The 12714-nt window shown below is 45.5% G+C and overlaps 1 protein-coding gene across 1 annotated transcript; it reads right to left on the bottom strand.

The window, feature by feature from the left end:
• Positions 1-216: 216 nt before the first annotated feature.
• mtnr1al (melatonin receptor type 1A like) lies at positions 217-11276 on the bottom strand. Its single transcript, XM_040175323.2, has 2 exons — positions 10355-11276; positions 217-2997 (listed from the first exon to the last, which is right to left on the bottom strand). The coding sequence occupies exons 1-2, from the start codon at positions 10641-10643 to the stop codon at positions 2228-2230; spliced, it is 1059 nt and encodes a 352-aa protein (XP_040031257.2). The 5' UTR covers positions 10644-11276; the 3' UTR covers positions 217-2227.
• Positions 11277-12714: the final 1438 nt, after the last annotated feature.

The raw sequence follows: 12714 nt of genomic DNA, 5'->3' as shown, positions 1-12714 counted from the left end.
ATAAGTTCCGTTTGATTTTCTACTGCCTTTCTGAGTTGTGTTAAATGTTTTAATTGATCCACATTTTCCTCTTAAAATCCCCCCGCACATTAAGATCTGATGTTAATGTCACTGTCAAACATTCAACGCGAGCTGAAAATATCTATAGAACAATATGAGCGAGCTAAAGATTGTGTGTTGCCTTCTCAGTGAGCACACTCGTAAACAAAGAAGCGACACAGTTAACCTTCTTTTTATTAAGACATGTTTTTGGGGCTTGTTGGCGTCTTTGTGTCTCATTAACGTTACAAACGTTCAGAGGAAACATTCTTCAAGGTGATGTGCAAAAAAACAGCGTATGAAAGGACAACCGGTACATTCTTGTCGACTGTTGGCTTCCCATTTTTTTCATATATAACTACATTTTTTTTTCAAACACAAAAATAACGGCAAGCTCAATCTATTGCATTGATTTTTAGAAAGAAAAAACTACAGGTAAAAGATTTTTTAACATTTTAAGTTGAGACATCTATGTCCCTTGTTTCAATATATTTAAATAATTTTAATTCAATACTGAAATCTAGTCATCTATGCAATTGAAACTTTTTATATTTATTAACAAATCATTTTAACGAATGTGCTAATCCATGCTAATCCCAAACTATTACTTTAATTTAAAGAAATGGCCAAACTGTCCATTTGTTCAAAATTCCATTCTAACCTTTCACCGAGTAAATCCGTTTATTGAAGAGATATAGTTTGTGGAAGCGTTATATGTTTACATCGATAATCCATGTCCAGTTCCGTGAAGCGAACACGAGTCCTTAGCTGGTTAGCTTAGCATGTGGAAACACAGAAACATCTGACCTGGCTCCGTAAAACAAAAGCCCTCTCACGCTGTGCTCTACAAATGATCCAGTCAAGGCCGTCTGGGTAATAAAGAGCATTTAAATCCCCGCCAAAAAAATCCTCACTGGGTTTGGGAGCGGCAACATTTCACACACATTCCCTCCGACACCTCGGCCCTGTGTGAGGTCCTCGGTGGTCTAACTGGTCCCAGAGCAGCTTGATCCACACACACAGTGGAGACACCCGCTTACTCACCAGAAAAGCAACATTCAGCCTCCACTTTCCAGCAGCGTGCAACAGTGAGCGGTCGAAACACTCTTCAGGACATAATAACGTCTCTTCTTTGTTTTGATGTTGATTTGATGGTATATTTTCATGTGTAATTAAGTGCTTTTTGCGACCTGAAAAGAACAGCCTCTAAGGTTGAAATGAAAGGGTATTGCTTTTAAACCGCAGCGAGGCCGGATTTTCTTTTTTCCACTTAGGTGCCGAATACCCGGACGCCTCCAGGTGCGAGAAAAAGTCTTCATGTTTGATCAACGCAGAGAGTTTTTAGTCCCAGATAGAAGAGGCCGATGAGGTGAGAAAGTTCCCAGAGGATGAAAGACTTGACAAAGCACCACTGACCGGCGGTGTCCGTCCCACATGTTGGTACCAACGGTCAAGTCCTGAACTTTCAATGTCTCGTCCATAAAGAGCCCTGATCGTACCGGAGAGTCTCGATGATTGCGAGGTAGACCTTACGCCATTCACATTAATGGGTTAGCAACTGGCCGTGGTCATGGTGACAACAACAGTGCAGCTCGCCAGGAGGAGGGAAAACGCAGTTCTTGAGACAGATTGCTGGGTAGTTAGCTTGGTAGCTAGCTAGCTAGGCTAACGTCAGCTGGCGGGCGATGAGGCAGGGGAACATTGGAAGCGACACACCTGCGCCGTAGCAGCGTTTATGCATGGTGGAGTTAGCCAGCCAGCTAACTAAGTAGTGGCCCTTCTCTTAGCTTGCTGATCCCATGATGCTTTAATGCTACGCCGCTTACAGAAATACAATGATCAGAAGGTTTGTAAAACCCAACAACAAATTACAGTATGACTTCACAAAAAAGAACCAAAAGGAGTCGTGATAAGCCCTCTCTCTCCGACTACCTCTGCAAAGTCTCTCGAGTTCCCTGAAGGCATCACTGATAACTGTATGGCATCGTTTATTTCACTTTGTCTCTCTCCTCTGCCTATCTCTCCTCCTCTTCACCTCCAGCTACCTCCAAGTATTTGTCCTTTTTGCTTAATGCGGTACCTTGTATTTGTTTTCTCTTCCTCTCTTTGTCGAGGTGAAGATTTTATTTCTAATAACATACTCCCGTCACAAAAGCTGAACAACGAGGCCCAGATCCCTCCGGCCGTCTCAGCAGTGAAACTTGAAGATGATCATGACGATCCTCTTGTACTCCTTCCGGAAGTTGTGGTTCAGGACGCCGTAGACCACGGCGTTGAGGCAGCTGTTGAAGTACGCCATGAAGTAGCTGGCCGTGAATAGCCACTCCGGTATCGCCCGGCTCAGCCTGGAGTCCAGCGCCACCGCCAGGCCGATGAGGTTCAGCGGCGCCCAGCAGACGGCGAAGAGCACGAACACCACAAACATGGTGAGGAAGTTGCGGATGTCGTGCGGCTTGATCTTCGGCCGCGAGTCGGGCTTGACCCGCCTCCTCACCTGGATGACGAGGATCCAGATGCGCAGGTAGCAGTAGCTGACGATGGCGATGGGCAGGATGAAGTGCACCACCACCACCGTGATGGTGTACAGCGAGCTGACCGACTGGGCGAAGGTGCAGGAGTACACCCGCGGGTCGTACTGCAGCGACTCCACGAACCAGTTTGGCACGATGGCGAGGATGGTGAGCGCCCAGACCAGCACCACGTAGCACATGGTGTTGCCGTTGGAGAAGAGCTTGTCGTACTTGAGGCTGTGGCAGATGTAGCAGTAGCGGTTGATGGCGATTCCTGTGATGTTGAAGATGGAGCCGATGACGCTGAGGCCCATCAGGAAGCCGCTGATCTGACAATGGATGTAGCCGGCGATCCAGCCGTCGTGGAAAATGGCGGACAGCACCAGCGGGTAGGGGTAGATGGCGACCACCAGGTCGGCGACAGCCAAGCTCACCACAAAGGCGTTTCCTGCAGACAGAGGAGGGAGACGGCCTCGTCATCGGCATGCGGAATACAAACAGGAAAAAGTCTGGCCCCAATGTTGTCTCTCCTAAAAGTACAGTCAGAATCAGGTGAGCAAGTAGTACTTTTAGTCAAGATGCAAAACCCGACCAAGGGTTCCGTTAGACAGGGTTTCTTGATGCTTCGCTAATTGGCACTTGAATAGAGAGGCGTGGAGATGCCGTATTATTATTTGTCTTAATTACCCGATGATTTAAAGTTAGGACATAAATGATCTGCGAGTAAATTCATGAATGTGGGGCCTTTTGCACAGAAGAGGGTTCTCTTTGTCTCTGCAGGTTGGTGTTCGGGGCGACCGCTTAAAACGCATTAGGATTAATTCACATTTAATGCATTTTTAAGAATTATTATTTAACTATGTATTTATGGAGCAAATGGTAATGTTCTTTAGTTCCAGCTTCACATATTTGAAGATTTGCTCCTTTTCTGTTCTCTTGATCCGACATAACAAGACTTTAAAGATGTGACATTTGGCTGAGGGAACTGGTGCACTTTTCCTTATTTGAAATGGATTAAACAATGAATTGTGGTCAAAATGATTGTCAGGGTTTTAGAGTAGTACTGAGGATTTTCTGATGGGGGGGGGGGGGGGTGTTCTGACAGAAACAAAACAAACAATCCAGCCAAACTCCCAGTTGAGTAAGAATCCCAATCCCCTTAAATTTGGCATCCAGATCGTTGCCCTCCAAACCTCATCACTGGCCCACCATCATTACAGGCTAATGAATTCAAATTTCCCAATCTGCTCCTTTTCATTTCCAGTTCACGCCCAAAATGAAGTTCATGCTGATGGACTGCTGTTCAATCCCAGGAGAGGAGTAAACACTGGTTTGTCATCCGCCCACAGTGCATGAGGGTCCGAGTTTATGCCGTATCTTTTTTGGGCTCAGCCAAACACCTTACGCCTTTGACAATAACCGAGTTCAGACCCAGCTGGTGTTCTGTAAATGTCTCCCACGTGGGGGAACGAAGCTCGAGAGCCTGATTTAGGGGTTTAGTATTTGCCCGTCGCCCCTGACTGGACCTCGCTGCATTTGAATGAAACTCCTGTGAGCGTTTATGCCTTTGTCCAAAGCCCCCTCCATCAAACTGCCCCCTGCCTGCAAAGCACCAGTATTCCCATCTACCCCAAACTCTAATGAAAGCACTTCTCCAGTCCAGTTTTCTTTTCTGTACAGTTTAAAAAGGCGACGCTGTTTGATGCCCATCGCGTCGGATGGATCGCCTTGATATTCATGGTCCCCGGTGGACGAATCCCACTGACTCGGTTGATCTCCTGATATCCGAGGCGGCATCGTGAAGAGACTTTTTTTTGTCTTGTAGTGAAATGCCTCAACGATTTTTGTCCTTCACCCGCCCTTTCAACGCGGACTAGCCCCTGTAGCATCGTAGCATCGACAAGTTTCTGTCTCTGCTCTGTAGACAACCAATCAACTTGGTGATGGTGAGAAAATAAACATCATGGTTTGTCTTAAACTATTAACGCAGCATCTCAACCTAATGTGACGCAAAAAAACACAACAATTTATGGCTTCTCATTGGCGCTCCTCGACATTTCAAACATGGTCACTTCCTGTGAATTGGTTGTAGAGAAACAATACGGCATTTCTCTCTCTCTCTCTCTCTCTCTCTCTCTCACTCACACCGAGCTTCTCGTAACCACAGAGACTTTATTCTGAAGTGAGATGCTTTCCTCTGCTCATGTTTTTCATGTGTTCCTCTCAGCAGCTGTGTGTGTCTGTGCGTGTGTGTGCGTGTGTGTGTGTGTGTGTGTGTGTCTGTGTCTTCCTGACACTGCTTGTACTTCGCTGAAGTTCAACAGCAGACACAGACGGGTCGATGCTGAGACGCAGTTTGCTGAGGAAGAAGACACACTTTGATTTATCTGACGTTTCTGGATCACACCGGAGTTTTTATGTTTATGTTGGAGTTTTTCAAACACGGGTTGGGAGTATTTAGAGGGTCACATTCAGGGCGTAGGCCAGGAGTTCAAATTCCCACAAACTTTCTACAAATCAAACTTAGATCTATTTTCAAACGTGATGGTTTTCAATACTTTGATGTCCTTTAGTCTGTTTTGTCTGTAATGTTTTTTAAGAGGGGTCACTTTGGGGCAACACATCGACTTCCTTTTAGCAGATGTAGTGAATCTGTCTCTCGCTTTCAGATGCTTTTTGGTCCCTACCAACAAAGGGACACGTTGGCTCTTTATCAGCTAAATCAATATTTGTGTACGTGCGTTAATCTTATTTATGTAGGCCGATTACGCAAATGCATCGAATCTGTACAGTCATTGATGACCTACAAATAAGGGAAAACCGCCCCCAAACAAAACCCTTCAGCGGAATCAGCTCCTCACAGATGTTTGCCGCCACCAAATAATGGCGTGGCAGTTTACATCTGTCCGTCCAAAATGTCGTCACTCGGGTTTCGGGCGCCACGTTCCTGTTAAATCGAGGCCGAGAACGTTTTTTTGAGCTTGGAACAGCAAATTATAATCACAGAACTCCTGGAGTGCAGGTGGAAGTTCATGCATGATTTGAAGAAACTGCCCCTGAGACCTCGCATTCATGAGATCAGCGAGACGGAACGTTGGACAATCAGAAAACCATGGAGGGAAAATGGACTCTGATTTGGGTTGAAAAGCAGCTTGTGTAATCGTAGAAGCTGATTAGCCGGAGAGAGGCTTTGCATCAGCAGAACATCTGTGCTGCAGCTGGTTAGCAACAGGAGCTAGTGGATGTCACTATGAAGATGAGGAGGAGAAGGCTGCACATCAACCAGGAAGGCTGGTTGTTTATTTGGGGGTTCGCATGAAAAAGGCGACCCACCTGTTGAGTGATGCAAAGGAAGCTGGTCAGGAAACCTTTTCTCACCTCTATCGAGAGGGAATTGGATGTGAATGTCAGATTCCAGGTTTCAGAGAGTTACGGAAGTTGTTGGATGATGACGATGCTGAGTTCAAGCCCCAAAAAAATCGAAGTGTGAAAATGAAATGCTTGACATGTGTTAAGTTGTTTTTTAAGGTGCGATACTCTAAGGACGAGTTTAAGACGACAATCAGAACCATTTAAGTTGCATTAATCCAAACGTTCTACATTCGTACCAATAGAAACAGAGCAGTGACATTTATGTAACAAATGTATTCCCAGAAAAAAGGACCCGAGAGGGTTTGAGTTGAAGACGCGGGGTTGTTGCATGTCGAATGCCCCCGGCAACATCGCCAACGATGACAAGACAAACAAAACAAACCCAACAAACTTGTATCCGATGATAAAGTGCAGTGAGAGGGAATTAGATCAACATAAATCACGGCGCCGCGGCGGCTCAGCAGAGCGCCGGAGCCCCCGGGCGGGTGTTCTGCTGCGGAGCAGAATGAGGTCGTAAGGGGCTGAGATGGGAGGGGGGGGGGGGTGAGGAGGGCGGGGGGGGGTGACTTGATGTCATACCAGCAGCGGAACACATGCCTTCACAACATGGCCAATGTTGTTGAGTTTCCTGCCGCCTGTCCCCTTCGGTCGGATTCTGGTGAAACCAGATGAATTTTCGGCTCAGACTCCAGCGCGAACACATCCAGCTTCATTGCTGATCTCATTTTAACTGTATGGAATTTGACTTTTATGGAATTTTATGAAACTTTCATTTAATTCATTCAAATGTCAAATTTTGTATTTTGTCGACGTTTACAATGTTTTTTTTAATTGTATGTACACATATATATTTATTACCAGGAAAATCTATGAAAATCTATATTATATATAACCTCTGGGTTTGACTGTTTTACGAAACCCGCTGTTTATGTATCAACAGCATTGTCAGATTGTCCATACTTTAAAACTCTAGGAAAAGCTTTTGTTGGAGTCGATGCAGCATTTTTTAAAGTGGTATTCTTGTCCTAAAAAAGCAGAGGTGAGTCTCCGTAAATATCTGTCCCCTGCGACCTTCCTCTGGCGGAGTGGAAACCTGATCCTGAGGTTTAGTGAAGGAAACACATTTCAACAACTCCTCCCTGAAAAATAAGAATAAAATGCTGCTGACACCAGCATGTTTTGCCTGTTTTATAGTCGTAACCGGCCTGATTGGATGGTGATGGATGGTTCAAATATAAAAGACTGGGGGAGGAGGGGGGGGGTAAGGGGGTTCTGGAGGGCCATGAATCTGGCTCACCCTTCAGATCTCTGTTATGTTAAGATATGAAAGCATTATTTGGATAGTTTCACTTCTGTTATCAGAAAAACCCTAAATCTAATTATAGTGACCGAATGTAATTTTGCTTATGACCTGCTGTCACACCGGTTAGTTCAGGATCAGAGAGGAGCAGAGAGTCAGAACCTGTCGCAGTAGAATCACGGGTTTTCTCGAGGGAGAGATGCGACACTACCACTTCAGTCCACAGGGGGCGACGCAAAACAAAGGTCTTCTCCTTTTTCCTGCTGTGCGTCCACTGTTTTTAGTTACTTAACACCAAACCCGGCTGAGATTCCATAACATAATATACTGTCTGCCAGTCCATGATGAAATATGCTTATCCTCTGAAAAAAAGAGAAAAGAATCAATCATTGATGTAAAAGGTTCAAGAATATAAAACACAAAAAATTGGTCAAATATGTGGACAACTCGAGGCGAAGGCTTTAATTCGATCTCACGTTGTTCTGTTCTTTCTCTGTTCAGGGACAGAAGCAGAAAGAAGAGAATCCAGAAAGTCAGATAGAGTTCCTGGTGAGTTTTTGGTTTGTCAGAGCGGCGCGCACTCGCGCTTCACTGCAAACTGCAACGTATCGGTACCGAAAACACAACTGTTACTCCCAACAGCAAGATATGAAAGGATGGGTTTGTTTCAGGAGGTTTTTGTATGACCCTTCAACACTTAAAGTGCAAACTCTTAGTTTGAAAGGCTCGCTGTGAAGATCTTCTAGAGTCCGTTCCAGCGTTGCTGCGCTCAGCCTTTTACTGCAGGATTTTCCTGACCAGACGCTACCGAACCTTTGAAATAAAGACGGAATAATAAATGCATATTCCAGAATGGAGCCGGGTGACATTTAGAGTTCATCCTCTGCCCGCCTCGCTGTGGATTACTCGGCCCAGATGGGACCGTCCTCTGGCTCGGAGAGAAGGTGGAGGGCCGCTGATCAATGAAAACTGTCTGACTTGTTCATGTATCGGAAAATTGATTTCCAGCCGAGGCACTTTTTTTATTTTTTCAACAAATCGTTCAAATTTGCTGAATGTGGGCAATCCGCCTGGAGCCGGTGATGCAAAACCCCATGCGACAAGACCTCTGTTACCATGGTAACCACCTCTTCAGATAAAGTAAACATGTATATTTTATCCCCACAGAACAATTCTCCCAGAAGTGAGTTTTTGCATGTAGGTATTCGAATGAAGGTGTTTTATTTGTGGACATGTGGTGAGAGAATAAACTTTGACGGAACTTCACTAATCATCAGGGAAGGTGTCTCTGAAGGGAGGGTGGGGGGGCATTAAACAGATGAGAGGGGGGGGGGGGGGGGGGCATGAAAAGAGATACGAGTTCACCGGTGGGAGAAGGAAGGGAAGGAGACAAGTGGAGAGAGGAGGGACTTGGGAGGAGTGATCACATCGAAATGAGGAATGAGTCACGCAGAAGGGACGAGGTAGACGGCATTGGTTGAAGAGGGAGTTGGATGGAGATGAGAGGGATTAAAGAAATATCGGGAGGACAGGGAGAAAGATGAGAGAAATGGGGAGGCGGCGGGATGGGGTAGTGAATTAATTCCACGGATGCCAGCGTAGGACAGCTTTGTCCGGCTGAAGGGAAAATCACTTTGAGTAGATATCGTATTGATTCATGAGCGATGCTACTTCATCACGGCGACAAGGGTGGAGCCCCCGCAGCGTGACGGGACGATGGGAGGCTGCAGATAAAAACGGGCGACTTTTGAATGAAAAAAGGCCATTGTTTTGACCTCACTTCAACGGCAATTAAGGATTCTCTTTCCTTATATTCATAGTTATGGCATCTGATGTTCTTCTTTTAGTACATCCCTCCCAATTAAGACTGTTGTTCTACTCCCACGAGGTGTCATTTCTTCTCTAAAACACCATGAAGCGTTTATTTGATATATTGCAAAAGTCTCCTGGAAACAAGGACGACGTTTGGTCATCAGATGTCAGATGTTTCCCCCCCCCCGCCACCTCCGCATTGCCATCATCCAACGACTCCCTTAACTCTCTGGAACCTGGAATCTGACATTCACATCCAATTCCCTCTCGATAGAGGTGAGAAAGGGTTCGCTGACCAGCTTCCTTTGCATCATTTACTCAACAGGTGTGTCGCCTTTTTCATGTGAACCCCTCAGGCTCAAACCTGCTTTCAACATTCACATCAAATCAGTGTCTTTCACAATCCATCAACATCATTATTTTGAAGTCGGGATGCTGCAGCGAATCGATTCTTACCGCCTGCATTATAAATAGCTATAGTCAGGATTTTTAGCATCAATATTTATTTTGTTTGAGTACAAAGAAGGTGCCCATCCTCTCTAATTGCCATTAATGGGATATTTACTACTCCAGCAGAGTAGAAGATAACAATTGGGATTGATTCATTTCTTTGTCGGCATGTTTGAGAGGTTCTAAGTAATCTCATTATTTCTGCACAGAAGTGCTCCTGAAGGCTTGAAGTCTATTTCGGATTAGATCTACATTGTTCCCAGTGTGTCGCCAACTACGGCCTGACTTTGTTTAGTTTCCTCAAGTCCTTGAGCCTGTAAGTCAAAGGTCACGTATTTGCCTCTCCAAAGAGGCGGAATTGCGGTGTTTTTTGACACCAGGCGATGACAAACATTCTGCCAACGCTGCGTTTTCGTTTTTCAGGACTACAACAACGTGTCACCTGGCGTTTGGCTCCCGGTGCTGTCAAAGCGTCCTTGAGCAGAACATCAAGCGGCGATGTGGCAAGGTTACAGGGTTTTCTCTTACTTCTCCAAACTGGGCATTAAACTGCAGTTGATACACTTATGATGCATATAAAGCTGTAATAATAATCATTTTCTGAATTTGTTATTTATAGGGTCATTTTTATATTTCCTTTTGAAAAACGTGTTATATTATTGTTATTATGTACTGTTATTGTAATAATTTTAAATATTTTAAATATTTTTTAAATATTTTTTCAAGCGTAAACTATTGGACACTATAGAGACATGCTGCTATTGAATACATTCTATCAAAGCAAACTCAGAATTTTGCTGATAATTATCGATAATCCTGATATTATCGTTAAATTATATTTATCATATATATTTCTCCAAAGCTGACAAACCTGCTTTCCTGAGTTTCTTGTTCCGGAACACGGACACGATGACCAGCAGGTTCCCGAGAACGTCCACCACGATGGTCGTGATCAGGACGCCGGCCAGCAGGGTCGCCACCCAGGGGAAGGGCTGGTGCTGGTGACCCGGAGCCCCCTCCTCCCCGGGCGGCGTGGCGTTGTGCGGCCCCACGGTCCCTTCCATCGGGGTGGGCTCTCGGTCCTCCAGGGACATCAGCTGAGGAAGGTGCCTCGCGTCGATGAGTCCCATCGGGTCGCGGAGTGACCGTCCGCTCAGCATTGCGCACGAGGTGGGGGGGGGCGGAGGTCAGTCGGAGCTTTTTAACAGTGGCACGGGGGGGCTGCTCAGCCTATATGGTGACGCCAGGCCACATGCTGGGCCATTGGAACGGGCGGTTTGAACCTAACGACCATACAATACGAAGCAGCAGTGTACTGTATATAAGTGATGTCTCAGCGGGTCAGAACCGGCGGTCTGATCGGCTGTTTCAGCTTACTTTGATTCAGTGAGAAACTTGGAAAACTTCATCGACGTGTCGGCGATGACAAAAGCTTCGACTGCGGACTAAAGCGTCTCCACTTATTCCCCCACAACGAGTCCCAGTAAGAAAACGTTAGGGAGCTCCACGCTTCTTCATCGATTGCGGGTTGTTTTCGTAAAGCTTTCGTTTCGGGTCCACGTCCAGCGGTGCGCGCACCGGGGAGCCGGGCGCACCACCGCGCGTAATGGCACCGCAGCAAGAATGTCCTTTTTGGATTTCTGCGATAGTATCTATTGTCTATGATGCAACCCGACGGATGATAATCTATCAATCCTCTGAGCATTCATTGAAGGAAAAAGGCATCTGACAGTAAGCAGCACGAGCTTTTCTCCACTCTGAGGTCGCGTTACTCCAACCCCGCGCCCAGCCCCACAGGACGGTGTGCGCACTCCCATTTAGACCCTCACGTGTCCTAGTCGATGACGTTCACCCAATAATCAAAATTCCCATCTCTCTCTCTCTCTCTCTCTCTCTCTCTCTCTCTCTCTCTCTGCTGTTGTACTTGTGTAAATGTGTGTCTGTGTTAAACACTCTCACTCTCTTTGAGTCCTCAATCTCACCTTCAACGTTTTCAGTCAGTCGATGTCGTACGAGAATTGAAATATCATTTAATTTATTTACGAGGCTTGTAAATCATGAAACGTGTTTCAGGTCACACTCATCTAGTTTTGATGAAGCTGAAATGAGATCTGCACCCTTTTCTCCACTGGGAGTTCTGCTCTTACTCACTCGTCCTTATTGCATTTATTGGCCAAAGGAAAGGTGGCATGAGTTGGAAGTCCACAAATCCAGTGGTCTCTTGCTGACATCTAGTGCAGGGACGGATTTCCTTTCACCCCCAAAAATGGCTTTTTGGCCCAAAGGGAGCCGTTAATAGGACACGGCAGAGCGGAAAACCTCACAGCTCAGACGGAAACCATTCAACACAGGAGTGTAAATGCACAATAATAAAATAAGAACTGGGCAGGTGGGGCGTCTCATCACACATGTACTTTGTTGACGCTTACAGTAAAAGACCAAAGTCTCGACTCAATATTTAGTTTCTTGCATGTAAGCATCCGCACACACGTCTTTTTTGTTATGTTTAACTAGGCATTTTACTTCAGATGTGTTTCCTTCAGATGTGTTTGATGATTGTAAATCATTTTTGAGGATATCGGAGAAGAAACACACACACACACACACACACACATTCATGCACAGAAAACCCGCCTCTTGTGGTTGTTAGGGTTAACACATCTCTCCGAACCCTTCTCGGTAGATTCCAGTCACGTGCACGCTCTCAGAGGGTTTTAGAAACCCGAGGCCTTTACCCTCCGGGTTCGGTGTAAGAAGAGCAGAGGCTCACCTGAAACCATGAATGGAGGAGTGTTGATCGGCATCACTAAATGAAGCCCGGAGAGTCGGGTCGGATTTTAAAAATTCTCTTTCATATCAGAGTATTTCAAAAGTTGTCCTTTAAAAACAAAAAAGAAATTGGTTTGAGTGGCAAGTCTTCTATCACCTGAGATGAACCCAACTTTGAGAAAGTCTTAGTCTCCCATATAGTTTCTTGTTTCTTTCTTCTGAGCAGATTTAAAGGTCGAAAAGCTAAAAGTTGAAAAGCTTGTCTAAATATTAGACTTAACCTAAATAACTCTTGTTTCTGGCCTGGTCATTACTTCTGCTTAAATCTGAATCTGAGATCAAGATGAACTCCCCTCTTCCACGCACACACACACGCACACACACACACACACACTCTGATAGTGGATAATGAGGACGGCACCCAGGGTATTGAAATAATTGAAACTGTTTGATGTCTTGTCA

The sequence above is a fragment of the Gasterosteus aculeatus genome, chromosome 4 (assembly GCF_964276395.1).
Source record: "Gasterosteus aculeatus chromosome 4, fGasAcu3.hap1.1, whole genome shotgun sequence".
NCBI lineage: Eukaryota > Metazoa > Chordata > Actinopteri > Perciformes > Gasterosteidae > Gasterosteus > Gasterosteus aculeatus.
Note: the sequence above shows the minus strand (reverse complement) of the source record. Positions and strands in the feature narration are given on the sequence as shown.